This window comes from Botryllus schlosseri, chromosome 2 (assembly GCF_051294905.1).
Source record: "Botryllus schlosseri isolate E-star chromosome 2, Bs_hap1, whole genome shotgun sequence".
NCBI lineage: Eukaryota > Metazoa > Chordata > Ascidiacea > Stolidobranchia > Styelidae > Botryllus > Botryllus schlosseri.
In genome coordinates this window covers 6,535,497-6,552,338 of record NC_137237.1, presented here as the reverse complement: position 1 = coordinate 6,552,338, position 16,842 = coordinate 6,535,497, and the positions used below count along the sequence as shown (strand labels likewise).

General features: G+C 40.4%; 1 protein-coding gene and 1 long non-coding RNA gene across 3 annotated transcripts; one reads left to right on the top strand and one right to left on the bottom strand.

Annotated features, from left to right (window-relative positions):
- The first annotated feature begins 551 nt into the window (after positions 1-551).
- Positions 552-15,240, top strand: LOC145433190 (bile acid-sensitive ion channel-like). 2 transcript variants are annotated; one of them, XM_080310157.1, is made up of 9 exons: positions 553-934; positions 3,110-3,245; positions 3,313-3,522; positions 5,762-5,969; positions 10,977-11,163; positions 11,224-11,363; positions 12,164-12,271; positions 14,193-14,325; positions 14,931-15,240. In XM_080310157.1, exons 1-9 carry the CDS (start codon positions 697-699, stop codon positions 15,062-15,064), a joined length of 1,494 nt encoding a protein of 497 aa, XP_080166283.1. In that variant the 5' UTR covers positions 553-696; the 3' UTR covers positions 15,065-15,240. The 2 variants fall into 2 exon arrangements, with proteins under 2 accessions (XP_080166284.1, XP_080166283.1); XM_080310158.1 differs by lacking the exon at positions 12,164-12,271 and having other exon boundaries at positions 552-934.
- Positions 6,744-8,346, bottom strand: LOC145433191 (uncharacterized). The gene is made up of 3 exons (XR_013913063.1): positions 8,212-8,346; positions 7,804-7,883; positions 6,744-6,833 (listed from the first exon to the last, which is right to left on the bottom strand). It is a non-coding gene; the product is annotated as an uncharacterized LOC145433191 (long non-coding RNA).
- Positions 15,241-16,842: the final 1,602 nt, after the last annotated feature.

The window sequence follows — 16,842 nt, the reverse complement described above, 5'->3', positions numbered from 1 at the left end:
CTTATCAACTCGTTTCTCTATATTGGCTGGTAACTATAATCAGAGGCTATGCAATTATACCTACGTAGTTATGCATTTCTACGTATATGTGAGTAATAAAGCGCCTTCTTGCGTTTATATTTAACTCTATATTCGTTCATAGGTCCAGAATCAATAACCACTCACTCTGTATTTCAGACAGCTAGCAAAATGCAATGACGTAAGCATGCCTCATACTTCCAAAAGGCAACTTGACTTTAATTGTGACTTGACTCGTGACTTGACTTGACTTGACTCGACTTGACTCGAGTCACCTCCAAAATTCGAGTGACTTGACTTGACTCGAGTCACCTTCGAAAATCGATTGACTTGACTTCACTCGAGTCAAAATGTGCAATGACTCGAAATGACTCGTGACTCGAAGGTAGTGACTCGATCCCAACACTGGCAACTATACATGTATTGTATATTTCATACTTTGCTAGCATTGACATGGAAAGAACGAAGCGTATAGCTTTCAGCCGCCTGCAGTTGCAGAGTTGCTAGATTATAGCATACTATCTTCATATCCATGAATATATACTTGGTCAGCAGTCTAGAAATTATTATCGATAGGGTAAATGAACAGATTGAACACTGAGATGTTGACATATGTCGCTGCGCCACACAGTTGATATCAATTAATATTAATTGTAATGACTATAACAAAGGGTGACAATGGTGTGTGAGAACATGAAGGAACCAGAAACCAAATTGGAATGTGATTTTTATTCCAACGTGAAAGATCAGTCGCAGCAACGGCCATCTGACTCCGATGAAAATGCAGATTTCGATGGCGAAAATGAGCCTGATGCAACGGAAGAGTTTGCGACATCGACAACAATGCACGGGGTGATATTTTGCTACAGTAGCAAATCACGGACGACAAAATGGTTGTGGATTTTTCTCCTAATCGGTTTGTGGCATAAGTGTTTTTCGTCAATCTGGTTAATGCAGGGAATTTTGGGCAGGAATATTCACAACTGTGCGGTTAATGCCTGTATTCCGAATTGAGGCTCGCAGTAGTTGTTTGTGGGCACAAGTTAAAACTCAAGGCGACGTAAAATATTTCGCTCCATCTGTTCTCATGCTGCATCTTTAAAATTGTGATAAACCTATCTAATCGAGTGCGAAGTGGAATGTATTGCTTCAATCTACTAGTAAAGTAATCCACCATTGAGCCTTCTCATTGCTTTTCATAAAACAAGCCGAGGGTTCTCCTTGATCTAGCGATCGCCTCGTAAATTCGTTCCAGATGAAACTATTTCATTTTGAATGCAGGTTCAAATGAGTGCTTTGATAGGATCGTCTTCACTCGTGGGTGGGTCCGCAGAGACAAGAAGGTTGGGAAGTCGTGGCCTACTCTATATTACCTAACAAAACATATCACAACCCTGTATAGCAAATCGCCACAAAGTATAGTAGAATTACCTGTGATGAAATGTGTAAGTGTGACAATAACTGTTTTTACTGGTACGGACGATACGCATGATTTGCGTGTGATCATAGCTTCCTAATATCAACATAAACAAACCATACCGTATGCAAGCAAAATGATAAACCGTCTGGTGCATTTATTCCAGCAATGCAGTACGGGTTGGTACGGGACATATAAAACCGTTTGACGACAAGAGTGCACTTTGCCTCCCTCTGGCTACGGTCCCAGCCCAAATACCATATTTCTGCAACCAAAATTCCGGCCACTCTTTAGCGCCCACTAGTGGATTTCAAAATGAGTTATGACGTCATAATAGCAAAGCTTTGCTCATCGACCAGAGGTGGTCACGATCCGGTTCAGGAGTATGTGGTTGTGTGTCGTGTAACCGGGACCGAAAGAACACGTTTTCAGCCCACTTCCCTCCCAAATAAACAATGATTTTGAGTCCACACTATAGGGTGATCGATGCAACTTCTGGGGGGGGGGGGGGGGGGGTTGCTTTCTATATGAATCTGGTGTCTATATACATCTGGTCGTTAAATTATTTGAAAGAATTCTGTCAATAATATTGGATGCTCCATATATTACTATAGATACCACTCTCCGCCCACTTGATCAGAGTTAGCGGTAGAGTTGGTGGACGATGATGAGTTCGAAAATACTGGGAGCGTAATTGCACATCGTTAAGTCATGCTCATGTCCTACCGATAAGACTGTTTATCAGTCTTATGCCGGTGTGCCCCACGGAGCTTTATAAACACCCCACGTCTTGTGGTTTCTAACCTTTTATGGTTACTAAAAGAAGTCAGTACCTTTGCCCGGACTTACTCACGGGCTATTTTGGAAGCTGATTACGTTCAACATATTCGCAAACCCCAGAATAAAGGCAAACGACCCCCCCCCCCCCGTTTGCAACCACTATCTTTGAATAAAGCATTTAAACGGCCTTAACGATCTCTAGGAATGTACCGTTCTCCTATATAATTGCGATTACAATAAGGCTTGCTCCAGTAAAGGCGAAGGTTGTTTTTATTTATATCCTATTGCAGTTTTGCGAGGGATGGTAGTCTCCATATTAAAATCAATAAATGTGATAGTAAATCGCGCGCAGCTCGAAGAAAAATATCATGCATCAGCATAAACATTCCCAGAAAATATTGTTGTTATGCTGATTTACAAAAAAACTATGAGCCTATACGTCAAGTCTTCAAAATTCCGGACATTTGCCATATTTTAGAAATTCCTCCCGGACGCTAGTTTGAACAGTGAAATTCCGGACAGGTCCGGGAAATTCTGGACGTATGGCAACCCTACCAAATACCAACCCCAATGCTTGAACCAACCATAACCTAAATACTAATCTAACCCGAATATATTAATTATTCAATTATTCAATAAATGTATACAAATTGCCAAAGTCAACATGCCGAATTACCAAGTACCGTAGCCTATGTCACCAAATACCTCTCATAGTCAGTGAAAGGTTGATCTTCTAATTGCTGAATATAATATTGATGCAGTACTTTCATTATAATGATAGTTACACATTTCTAATGCCTGATTAACCAAGTGCCGAATTCAACATGCCGTAACCCTGGCAGCACCGGAGTCACATGATATGTTTCTGATATATGATTGCTCTCTCATATGCAGGGATGGCGTTCGTATTGGTATATCACGTCGGAGCGCGGGTAGGGGAATATCTTCTCAGAGACACCGTCACATCCATAACTGAGGAATACGAAATGTCGATGCCGTTTCCTGCCGTGACAATGTGCAGTTTTAACAGGTAATGGGAGTCGGTGATTTTTAATTATACTACCGTCACGGCGATAACTCTTCTGAACTTGCTTCAGAATTTACAGTTACACTGATGATCCGCAAGTCCTGGAGTCGATACATACTTTTAATCAACTGATATCACCAGCGACGATCGCGCAAAATTTACACCAGAACATTACGCTCAACGTCACCAAAGTCACTCTCTTAGATCCAGATGCGAATACGACACGATTGCTAACGACGCGGGGATTCAGGATCGATCAATATTCCATGCCTTATTGCAGGTGAGTTACGATGTTTTCAATATCACCATCTTTCTGAACATAAGTTCTAAGCTATGGGTCACCAACACGCGTCTCGCGAGGTCATATTTTACAGCCCGCGACCCGATTTGAGATTTCGGGAGAACGCTTAATAGTAAAGCATTTTGAAATGCTGATGTGTATTTCAGTTTCAAAATATTGTTGTTGTTCAAAACGAGCTATTCTGATGTGCTCAACATCATTATTCCTCACGAGCTGATACGGCTTCGGCGATGGTAATTGCATTCCATAGAGGAAGAATTAGAGGATATGAATGGGCAATTGGGCATATTGCCTTAGCGTGCAATGGCCCAGACACTGCCAAGACCGAGACCAGGGGCGGCCAACTTGCGGCCGTAAAAGGCAATTCGTGCGACCATGGACACGTAATTCAATTAGAAGAGCTTCTTGGAGGTACATAACTTCAATATATATATATTATTGTATACAATTAGTATGTGTTGGCGGCCGTCGACATACAATTTGAATTTACGAATTGACTTCTGATTTCTTGAGAGAATCTAACTAACCTTGAATTTTTTTTCCCGCTGCGCGGGTTTCAATAGGACTTCATTTTCCGATTTTAATATGTTATAGCGCCCTTTTCAATCAGAGCCCCACAGTACCGATGCAAAGAGCAGAGGAAAACGATGCGATAATATACAAAATGATATAGAAACTAACTCGGAATCGTGTGCTCATCCCTTTACCTACAATCCTGATGAGAGATCAATAAATAACAGCATGCAACAAAGTGACTAATAAAATTGACCCACCCGAAGATACATCATCATTTATTACTTGCCCTAAATTTTCGAAAACGCCCCCTTCATCAACTTTACCGGTGAATCTGATCACATGGGCTGAGAAAGGATAAATTTTTTATTGTAATTTGTAATGCTACGAATAGGCTATTAATGACGAAATTTATTGGTGAATCAGAAAATTTTTCCAATAACATGACGCGATTTCGGTGCGTATAGTAAGCCTATAGGGTAGATAAATATTTCCGGAGTTCACTAGAAATGTACATATACACTTTACATGGTATATGGCGTCCAGTTAGTTCATTACGACTATATGTCCTGGAATGCGACGGTAGGCTACATGAGTATTCGAAATGCGGCCGTGAATGGCAGAAAGGTTGGCCACCCCTGACCGAGACACTTCGTAAACGACTTGGGGCTTTCCCACAGGATCAGGATTTACGAGGAGGTCGTTTTCCTGAAAATAACGTGTCTAGCTAACCACAATATCGATTCTTTGGTCGCTGAAAAGTGTTGTTGAGTATCGTGCGCAGCACATAGTTTAAAATTGAATGACAGCGATGATCAAGATATTTTGTTGTTGTATTTGTATTTTAGTAAAATATTATTTATTTTGTAATAACTATCCTCGTCGCCCATGTTAGAGAGCACAGCGCTGTATTGACGTAAAGTTTTAAAATATGGTTGCTAAACTGTATGGCCTATTTTATCTCGATATTGAATTCACGCGGCCTCTACGATATTTAAAAAGTTGTCCGCGACGCATGTTATGGTCTTGAACTTCAAGGCATCGGTTTATAGCAAATCTGCAGGTGCTGTGGCTTCATGCCAGAAGGTCGTATATCGCTTAGATTCCGTGACGGCGTAGTAGGCTACATGTCACTTCTGAACCATATCATCGATTTTCAATTGAGATAAATGATTGACTCGAACCTTGTAAACAACTGCCCCTGACAGTGTGATTCCCTACAGTCAAATTGAGGTTATCTTGTGATTGCACTTACTAACCTCGAGTTGGGTGTTTGAATCTATAGTCAAGCCATGTCATTTCAAAAACAATTTCGAGTCAAGATGTAATCCAGGTTTTCAACGTGACTTGTGTAATTTCAAAGCACCTGAAATTTTTCGTTTTCGAGTCAATTTCAACTCATAAAATATTTTACATTTGAGTCCTTTGAGCGCGGGTGTATATTACGCATATGCTTTCAATAAATCTGTTCACGTGGCATTCAGTAGTGGTGTGGTAGTATAATTCAATGTAAACGATGTTGCTATATTGTTATATAGGAGAGATAATATTTGAGACTTTTCAGACTTTATAAGCAATTTGCAATCAAACTTCGTCGGAATGACCCTGAAAGGATCACTTTTGTTGGTGATTGAGTGGCGCCAAGTCATTCGTAAAACGTGGCTCCAGCTCAAACCCGGGTATCTCACCTCTTGACTTTTGGCAGCTTCAATGGAAGGCACTGCACTGGCGCAGACTTCACGCCGGTTTTATCTCGCCTTGGATTATGCCACACGTTCAACATCGGGGATGAAGCTTTGACCCAAGACATCGCCGGGTCTGGAAATGGCTTGTCAGTGACAATATTCGCGCATACGAATCAATTCACGGAGGAGCCAATACATGGGATCCTTGATTACGGAATGAGGATACAGGTAGCGAACAAGTTACGATTCGGATACACCTCTAGCGAAGAGAGTGTGTAATAACACCCTAAAGGTGGTACGCGGAAACAGTACTATATCTGCGGATGTATGCCACGATATGAATTAAACTAAGCTATCGACTGAATATATACACATACTGTAAAAAATTTCGGTAGATAAAGATGATTAGCTAAAAATGGTTGCAGTTTTAAACACACAAATAAGGAAATGTTGTTCAGTTTTCGATTACCACCTTAAGTTATGAATACATACATTCTTTCCGCTTTAGCTCTAAGCGTGAGTTCAGATTCAGGTTAGGGATAACCATGGGTGTGAAGTCGGTAAATTTTACCACCGACTCCGGCTCCACACATTTTCAATATACCGACTTCGACTCCTGCACTCTAAAAACTGGGCCCACCTTTTAAGGTGTTCCAAAAAAACCTTCAAAAGAGGAGGGAGATTATCCACCTTATTTCACCTATGGTGGTTATTTTCCCACCTCATGATGAGGTGGGCGACTTTCCACCTTGCCCTATCCGGATTCCACTTCATCCTACCCGGATATCCTCGAGGTACAGCATATACCACACTTTAAGCACTAAATCACCTTCATTCCAATGACTTTATTTGCAAATTAGTCACGAATGTGATCCAGTTTGGCATAAGCTGCAGTACTGATGTCTTTTACACCTGGCAAACGAGCCAGAAAAACTGAAATGACAGTCAGAAACTGCATTTCGAAGATCCAATGAATTTCTAGCATCACTGCAAATGCCTCTCGATATTCTTCACCATTTCAACATCAAACCAGACGGTCCACTCTTTCTTCATTGTACCGAAGTAAATTGTAGGACACGCGGATGTGGGTGTCTCAAAGAAATGTATTATTATGTGATAGAAACATCAGGTCAAACATACCCTACACACACACACAACATACACATTGATGTTCTTTCAGTAATCAGCTTATGAAATATACCGGCAGCAGGGCACTGCGGATCGTATTTTCAGTCAACATATGATATCAAATAGCAAATAGGCCAATGCATATGCGGACTTGGCCAGGTGGGAGTGATGACCATTTTGAGTCATCAGCTAATGTGAACGGTAACCTTCAGTAGAGTGGCTGTCAATTTTGTTTGTCGGCGCGGACCCCTTTTTTAACCATCAAGGCATCCGTGCAGACACCCTCAAGTTTTAGTCCGAGTCATGCTCAATAATAGTGCAACCGCCATCCACCTCGTGTCAATAGTCCATTTTCGCAAGTTTGGTACATCTTGGCGAGTTTGAAGTAGCAACCTCGGATAACTGCTGATATTTACTTTTTCAAACTACTCGAGTACTTTGCAGACCTTCATTTCCTACTTCCACTTGAAGTAGCTTTGACATGGATTTGAAATTACTACTTCTACACTGTACTAACCTAGAAATATCCGAAGTGATGCTTTACTCAAGCTCAGAAAATCACAAATTATATTATCATTCAGGTTAAAAATTTAGAGCTCTGCAAACACCATAAAGATGTGCTTCACGGACTCAGAGTTAGAACTGCGGGTTATGCGACCGAGCTGAAAAAGGGAGCATGGGCTTGTAAACACCGGTTTTAGGTTTGCACCTCACTAAAAAAGGTTCAATACTCATACACCACATTGAGAGAAATGTATTGATACTATAATTCAATAATTGATATTATAAAACGTAATTTTCAGTATTCAAATCGTCTCCGAATCTCCACCACTCAACCACAGTTGAAGCTCGATTTTGTGGCAGTAGTGGAATAGTTTTTCCCATCCCAAATTTCAAGCAAACAGGTACTTATGTTTTTGATAAAAATCCGTACCTGTTCAACCTGGAAGAAGTTGCCATATCCTTTATGAAAAATTGTAGGTATGGAAACAATCCGGTCTAGATATTGAGATGCTGTAAAACAAAATATATTATAAGTCCAAGTTGATCACTGAATACATACAGGTCAACATTAACTCATTACAAGACAACAAAGTGGAGTGCGTCAACGTGTCGCTTCGTAATGACGTATTAGTATAGATCAAAAACAGTGCGAAAATTGATGCCGTGCAATTGCAACATGATTGAAGAACGCTCTATAGGCCTATATCACGAGAGGCAATTAATAGGCGGAATTTAGATACTCAATACCACTATTTGAAGAGATCACTGCTTATGTCAAAATCAACAGCTTTATTACAACACAGGTAATAGATATAATAGCAGAAAGTGAAAAACATACCAATCACAATCCATCATTTTGTCTTCGGGACATCGATGTCAGCTTCTGCGCTTCATCCTATCAATCCTATTTTCAACCAATTCCGCGTTGATGGGAAATCTTGCTCATCTCGTCTTCAGGGACAGAAGACGAAACAGTTTTCTGCAAAGCAGCCGAAATTTGGAATATGCAGTGAGACAGAATAAAAATTTCATTGGGAGATTAAATTTGTGAAACCGAACCTCAATCATTTTTTCAACAGGTGAAGCAGCAAAAATAAGCTGATTTGAATTTATAGGATTTACTTTGCTTTTGTGAGCCAGTCGAACTTTTCATGCTTAGTTGGGCTGGGCAAAATCGAGTACCAGAGTGATTCAATTCTGAATCACGTAATATGCTTCGAGTCGAGTTAAGTAATCAAGTATCACTTATTATGACGTCATAACAGAATGTTAGATGTCAAAGTTGAAATATGTACCGTTTATGCCACCACCAAGAATTTAATGCCTTTTATCCATCACATGAAAGATGCTTTGGTATTTTTCGACTTCACCGATTTCATTCCACTTGGTGAAAATGCTGTCGGGTGATCATGATTTTGGAAATATGCTACGTCCAGTAACCTTGGTAGCTTTTGTACTATTGGTTTCGTAGGCTACGATAACGCCAATCAAGATTTCAAGTCTTCAACTGTGAAAATAAGTATCAAAACTATAATTTTCGGGTATAAATTGAAAATATTGTATTTTCCTACTCGACTCGAATCATAAGAATTAATCCTCTATTCAGGTTCGATTACTCGAATCATTGGGCCCAGCCCCAGCTACTAGTCATAGTCAGCCAGTCAGTCGCCTAAGTGTGCTGCGTATACACCAATTCCCTACTGGATATACCATATAGCATGGTTTCATATTAGAAAATGACCATAAATTGCAGTTACCGGTACTTCTAAAATTTTCAAACAATTAATTCAACTGAACTGAGCATTTGAAGCTGACTCTGACTTAGGCATGTAAGTTTGAAAAGGCAAGTTTGAAGCATGCAAAATCCATTTATTAGTCCATTATCGTCTCACCTTCCATTTCTGCACGTGGCGTAATGTAATGTCCATTCTCCAATATGGCGGCCGGTCGTCAGACAGCCGACAACGACATGAACAGTTGAGCAACTATATATACGGGTATATGCTAGCGAGAACAGAATGCATTCATACCGCATTCCTTAACAGGAAGAAACGGTTCATATTAAAAAACGTATAACTATTGCATGTGTAGTAAGAATAGGCACAACTCATAAGAATTAGCTTCACAATGAACTACAAGAGAAGACATGCGCCGCCGACGCGGTCTCTTCGATCTGTCTGCTTCGAGGTTAGACCGCTGATTAATTAAAGCGTAACCGACATGGCTGATCACTCAGCATAGAGATAGTAATATCTTCGCTTTTTGTGTTCGACTTACTAATTAGTACACCAAATAAATATTATATTTATCATTATCGAGTACAGACTAGAAATTGACTGAATAGGATAGTAAGATGTAAGTCGAACCATAAGCTCATCGGTGTTTATGAAACTCGATGGTTGAACGGGGTTTCCCTTGAGAATGTGGTTCCCGTGGAAACTCAGCTGACTTCGCGGAATCGCCGCGCAAATAACTGATGCGTTGCATAATTTAGTATAATATTATGTCGATACCCTGCATAACAATATCAGAACTTTGGAATAAACTTTATACGGCTGTCTTTTCATTGTATCTCATTTTTGTGGTGTACTGAATTCATAGCTCATTGCTAATAAACAAATGATGATGAAGATATATACTGTCACAACAACAATAATAGCTTGGTATTGAAAACGATTTTAATAAGAAGGTGAAAACTGAAAATATGCATTCCACGGCTTATAAATTTGAGCGTCCGCCGTTACAGCTCCATGGAGTTTGGGTGTGAGGAGGCAACAAAAGCTAGTACTTCATTCTATAGGAGGGTTTAGGCAGGTGGAAGATGTATTGTTGGAAGTGGGAAGAATAATATACCTTCTTCGGTGGTGTATGGCATGTACCCACCTTTCGTAAAGAAAGGGATTATGGTATTATACCTTCTTCAGAGGTGTATGGCATGTACCCACCTCTCATGAAAGTGGTAATTGTGGTTTCCACCTCCATTTTAGCCCACCTTTATTTTTTACAGTGTGAGTCTCTAAACTACCGACTCCGACTCCTGGGTCTTTAAACGTACCGACTTCGACTCCGACTCAGTTCACCATTACATTACATTACCATAAACATTACCACACAAAACAAAAACATGATGAATATTTATTGCAAATCAGACTTCTGCAAGGATTCCGAAATGCGAGGCGTCACCTTGAAAAAAGATCATCGTCTATATTTTTCGGTCGAAATGTAGCAGCGTGATATTACAGATGAGCTTACGCCACACGTATTGGACATATAATTGGCATTTTAAAAGGACGAGGTTTAGATTTCGACCCAAACCTCCCCTGCATATGCGGCACTGCACGAGACCCCAACAATTACAATTCGACTACTGTTTGGGCCAAAATGGGAACTATATTCTCCACCAATCTGTCATGGTCAAGACGGTCGTACCAGCCCAAATCATATGCAAGATATGTGCGTGGGTATTTGCATCCAGGAAGCCCCTCAGATTGACTCGCGGAACCCCCATTGTGGAAGACCGGAAACCTCTGCTCTAGAAAGATGTTACCCGGGTCATCACTTCTATCTTTCACAATACGTCACAAACATGACCATGTAATTTAGGTCCACGAACGCGGGGACACGCCAGATGTTGAAGACTTCGGTATATCCATTCCAGCCGGTATGAAGGCATCGATCGAGCTGGATCGCATGGATTGCGAACTGATGGAGCGGCCGTGGGGACGTTGTGACCTGACACGAGAAAAGTTGAAATACTTCGAGCACTACACTCTGCGCAATTGCTTTCATGGTATACCAAATATATTAGCAATATTTCATCCTCGTTACCTCACGAAATTCACTTGTGCAGAGTGTTATACAGATGCTATACTTCAGCATTGCGGCTGTTACCTATACTCACAACAATGGGCCGCGGGGTCTGGTCGCGAGTGCACCCTTGAAGAGACTCAGGATTGTGCTGGAGAGTTCTATATTAGAATACAAAGGGCGGTAAGTGAAGTAAGACAACACAATGTGTGCAACTGCTAACGGTAAAATGCAGGAGGTCGCCGGTGATTTTTAGGACTGCCATTCAATGCCACAGTAGGCAGGATGATAAAAATTATAGAATATCGCTGGGGGTGTTGAAGATCCATTGATCGCAAATGTCTCATTACGATGTTGTCACACAGAGGTGGTCAGCAACGAAATACTTCTACTATTCTTCCAATGAGAGAGAGAGAGAGAGAGAGAGAGAGAGAGAGAGAGAGATTGAGTGAAAAGTACACTTTCAAGAGATTGTTGGAGCTACAGAACTTCAATATACAATTGAATGGTATATATTCACATTGAAATGAAGCCGAATATTTTCGGCTGACACGCGTCAGGGGTAATCGTCGGCAACTCGTAGAGAATGCAAAAGATGTATTATGTTTCCGCAAAAGTTATATTCAGTATCATTGAGGTATAACGGTTTCCTTTCTACCGTATTGTCGCCAATATGACACGTTTCACCACAGTCAATATGGCCCGATGCGTTCAGTTTCCTACTTTTGACAGCCCATGCGAGCGTATCTACTGCTTTTCACAACTATACATACTTACTTGAGTCGATTTTAGCGTAGCTACTTCTAATTGAATTAGCTTTAGGATGCTTTTAAAAGGACCACTTCTACTCGTACTTTAGTAGATTTTAGTCGCTAATTCGACTTCTACTTGAGTAGCTTTCTTGACTACTTTGACCACCTCCGTGTCACACTATGCAAGGGAGAGGAAGGCGAAGATAATATATTTTTTATTTTATTTTCTAGTCGTCTGCTAGGACTTGTGGATGTTCTGTACCGTGCAAACACACCCAATACAAGACATCACTGTCGTATGCTGGTTTTCCAAGCCCACCGACCGCTGATTACGTCAAGGTGTATATGTTGTATGTATTCGTCAATCACCAGAGGAGTAAATATCGAAATGTTTGGAGGGAATCTAAATTATAGTGAAATCGTTTCGCTACGTCGATTTATAACAGACAATGAATTTTTCACAGGAACTGACAGCGGTAATTTTGATGGTTGTAACAAGGTCCAAGTCACAAGTCAATCGCACTTTTATAGTTTTGACTCAAGTCAAGTCGAGTCATTTGCTACCCACCACCGAGACTAGTCCGAGTCCAAGGCAGGGAGCAAAGGGTCGGGTCCTAGTCATATTGTTGGGATTCGAGACCGAGTCGTGGTGTACATTATCGAGTCGCGTTCGTCTCACTTTTTTGAAAACACTTGGGTGATATCGAAGCAGGGTTGTAACCAAGTCACAAGGCTCCGAGTCACAAGTCAATCTCACTTTTATAGTTTTGACTCGAGTCAAGTCGAGTCATTTTAATTCACCACCGAGTCAAGTCCGAGTCCAAGTCAGCGAGCAGAGGGTCGAGTCCGAGTCATGGAATTATGACTCGAGTCCGAGTCCAAGTCACTGTATAGACTGCTCAGTCGCCAGTTAAAGTATTGGTACACCCACTTTTTATAACTCTGTTTGGTGATATCGAATGTTTCACGTTTATAATATACCAATTTTCCTCACTTTTAGCAGTTTCTGGTCGCATATTCAAGTACCAGTACCCACAGACGAAATCCCAATAGTGTGTTGGCTTCGGAATTACAATGAAATGTCGGTCTTGGCCGTCTGTCTCTCGAGTCAATGACTTGGATCGAGCCATGGGCAATGACTCGAGTACAAGTCGAGTCGAGTCATTTCCGTATTTTGAAAAAATGACTCGAGTCAAGTCGAGTCATCAGATAATCGTGACTCGAGTCGGACTCGAGTCGAGTCATGACTCGAGTCATTACAACCCTGTATCGAAGGCCTCGGATTAATATTTTTACTGTATTGTCTTACTCTCAGGGCGGAGATAATAAAGTCTGCTGATCCGGAAGAATGGTAATCGTGTGATTAAATACTACTAATCGCGACGCATATAGTTGGAAAAGGTTACGCGCGATGGTTAGTCGAGGCTGAGTCGAGGTGTCCCGAGTTTTCAATCAAGTGACGTTATCTGTTGCGTCATAATACGAAAACGCGTTAGAGGCATCATTTATCAATTAGTTGAATGAAACAGCAGCCTGCTGACAGCGATACTGCCACTGTGATAGGTCGAATTATCATCATTGCGAAATGAAAGTCGTGTCCAATTCGTACGGTACAGCAAAGAAACGGATTATAGAATATTGATATCGATCTGCAATGGCGGGTACATAATTCGTTGATTGTTTAGTGAAGGTAATACCTGGAGACAATCGGCACGGTCGTTATCGGGAATATTTGAGCGTAGGAATGGTACGCAGTGTACGCAGCTCTTATAGATAACTTTAACTAGTTATCTATAATTTTTCTCCGGTTTGTTAAATCATGAGATTAACAACAACTTTATGCGCTGCGATGGACCGGTCTCCTTAATCCTGGGTTGATAAATCCTGATGAACGCGATAATCAACTTTATTGCTAATCCAACTTTATTATCTGCGCCCTAAATGTGGTTATTCAGTTTCTTGGCCTATTTGTCAAGTATCAGTCCTGAATCAAGTCATATATAATGTCTTTAATCCTGAGTACAAGTCTAGTCAATGCACAAAGTTCTCAAGTCGAGTCGATTCATTTTCCATTTTGAATACAACTAGTCGAGACAGGTCGAGTCAACGGTAAATTGCGATTCTTTGCAACCCTGGTTATTTCTTTCGGGGTGCTGCGTTTCAGTAGCTTATATCGTAACAATTCTTTATAGTGCGGTGATGGTGGAAAAATATGTGTAGAATAACACAGTGTAATCTGTGATTCAATTTATTCACACAGGAACGATATAACTACAGCGAGAGAGAGTCAATCGAAAACTTCATGCGTTTCAATGTATACTTCAAAACCATGAGCTACACGAAATATAAGGAATCGAAGAAAATTGATGAGTCAAGTTTAATCAGTGACATAGGTAAAGCACCACGTTAGGAGCGATCGCTTTGTCAAACTACCGTTTCTTAAATGTGAACCAATCAAAGCGAACCAGTGCATGATGCGTACACAATACACAAGCTTTATACTGCTGTGAATTACCAACGCATAATTTATTGGTGCAGCTGTTATATGGATGTTGAAGAGGTGAACGGACCCTTCAAGTTCCAATTGACATTTAATGTTAATAACTGCTGCACTCGATTTTAGATAATAGACGGAAATCCCTATTCTGATCCTGACTACTCCAAGTAAATGTGGAATATAACGATTTACTGGGGCAGATTTACGAGAGTGGCTAAAATTGTTAGGAATTTGACGTTTTATCAAAATCTCCATCGTTCGTTTTACTTTGGCTGCACCCGTGGAAAAATGTACTGAATCCATCATTCTTCTATGGGCTAGTTGGCGAAATATCCAGTAGACTACAAGTGAACATATGGCGATCATCCTCTAAGGAAGTAAGCTATGCAACACGCACGTAGGGTCTTATGTCTTATGTGAAGTTTGCCTATAATCGTAATCGCAAAACTATATTCTCAGTCATCATGTGACAATTTCCACTTCCTTTCAACTATGTTGCAGGCGGACAGCTCGGACTATGGCTCGGCATGAGCGCCATCACAGCTGTAGAATTGATACGTTTCTGTGCTCGAAAATTGACGGAGTGTGGACGGAAAAGGCGTAGAGAGACAAGAAGGAACAGTGTCAGCGGTTAATTCAATGTCCCAACTTTGTTCGTTGTCAGTTATCAAATATATACACACAGTTATGGATTATTATCTGTGTAATGTTGCTGACGTTCGCCGTCAAATTCAGAGCTGATCTGTCATGTCATGCAACGAATGAATAATGAATATGGGCGTTGAATAATGAATAAAAATTCTTGATTCAAGATTGTTACGGCATATAATCAGTATCAAAAGCGCGCTAGTAGATTCTAGATACGGATGTAACAGACTGTATAACAGAACCGCAAGCGCAAAGTGGCTAGAGAATCGTACACTGTGGAGTTATGTAGAAATGCGTACAGTAAATGAAAAAAGTTGAATAAAATGTATTTACTTGACACAGCAGCCAATGTTTAAACTATGGACCCGCTGTTCGCAGAGCCCAGCACCATCAGCTTACAGTATAATTTAAAGATGCTGTTGTACAATTAGGCAGCGGGCGGATTAAGCGGACGCCACTGTTGTTTGATATTCTGTCTTTTATCTATTTATAGTACAGGGATTCTCAACCTTTTTTACACGGAGACTCTTTTTGAAAAGTCAATGCAAATACACAATCTTTAAGCCGTTTTGAAAAAGTAAGAAACATTATTTCAATTGAAAAACTGATTTATACAGTGATCTGTAGTTGGAATGAACAAAAATGATATAATTACTACACACAATAAATATGTTACTCTAATCATCGTAGGTAGCACATCATTTAGCGTTGCGGGTAGTAAAGATATCGTATAAGTTAATATGATTATATGACACGGGGCTTGCTGTGACAAACAATGACTCACAGAGGACTTAATTTGTTTTTCAGACTTGTTACAAACTGTGCCAATCCACGAGAGAGGCAAATAAACTATGGACACCTTTTCGGTCCAGACAGCTTTCCTTTATAAAAATCTTGCATTTTACCAGTGTTGAGATCAAGTTACTACTTTCGAGTCACGAGTCATCTCGAGTCATTGCAGAGCTTGACTCGAGTCAAGTCAAGTCAATCGATTTTCAAATGTGACTCGAGTCAGTCAAGTCACTCGTTTTTAGGAGGTGACTCGAGTCAAGTCGAGTCAAGTCAAGTCAAGTCACGAGTCAAGTCACAATTCAAGTCAAATTGAATTTTTGAAGGACAAGTGATGATTCAAAGTCAATACATTTTGCTAGCTGTGTGAAAGACAGATTAATTGATCATTCATCTTGATTGAAATAACGAATATCTAGTTAAATATACATGCAAAAAGACCTTGTATACCTCACGCACACGTAGAACTGCTAATAAAGTACGGGAGTAACTGTAGAGCAACATGATACAGTCAGTTATCATCAGCCAAAATATAGAACCTAATGCGAAGCTTCGAGAAGTTGAAACAAATTGATAAGGTACAATAGCCTGGCCCTACACTACCCGTCTACATATCCTTGAGAATATAAACGCATAAACTATAATAGTTCCCTTTAAATCATACAGGAGGGTTGGTAAATGTGAGCACTGCGCAACGTAAGCATTGAGTCGTCTAACAAACAGAGATACATTGCTATTTAGATTAATCTTCTACTACTACTACTTCGACAACGTATAAGCTGTGATCATTTAGTTTGCGGTCAATTTATTTGTGATGTAACAATGGAGGATCAGTGTAACGAGAATCAGTGAATGACTGGCTGCTCTCACAAGTGACACTGGCGTATCTCAAACAATACTGAACATACACAAGGTACGGTGATTTATTCGACAGCGTTTACTTGATGACTTGAAATTGACTCGTGAATTTTACTCC

Bases quoted from the DNA above. Each gene is read 5' to 3' on its own strand.
- LOC145433190 (XM_080310157.1), top strand. From the start codon at position 697: ATGGTGTGTGAGAACATGAAGGAACCAGAAACCAAATTGGAATGTGAT. The intron at 935-3,109 runs GTTTGTGGCATA...TCTCATATGCAG, and splicing joins GTGGATTTTTCTCCTAATCG to GGATGGCGTTCGTATTGGTA. The intron at 11,364-12,163 runs GTAAGTGAAGTA...TTTATTTTCTAG, and splicing joins ATATTAGAATACAAAGGGCG to TCGTCTGCTAGGACTTGTGG.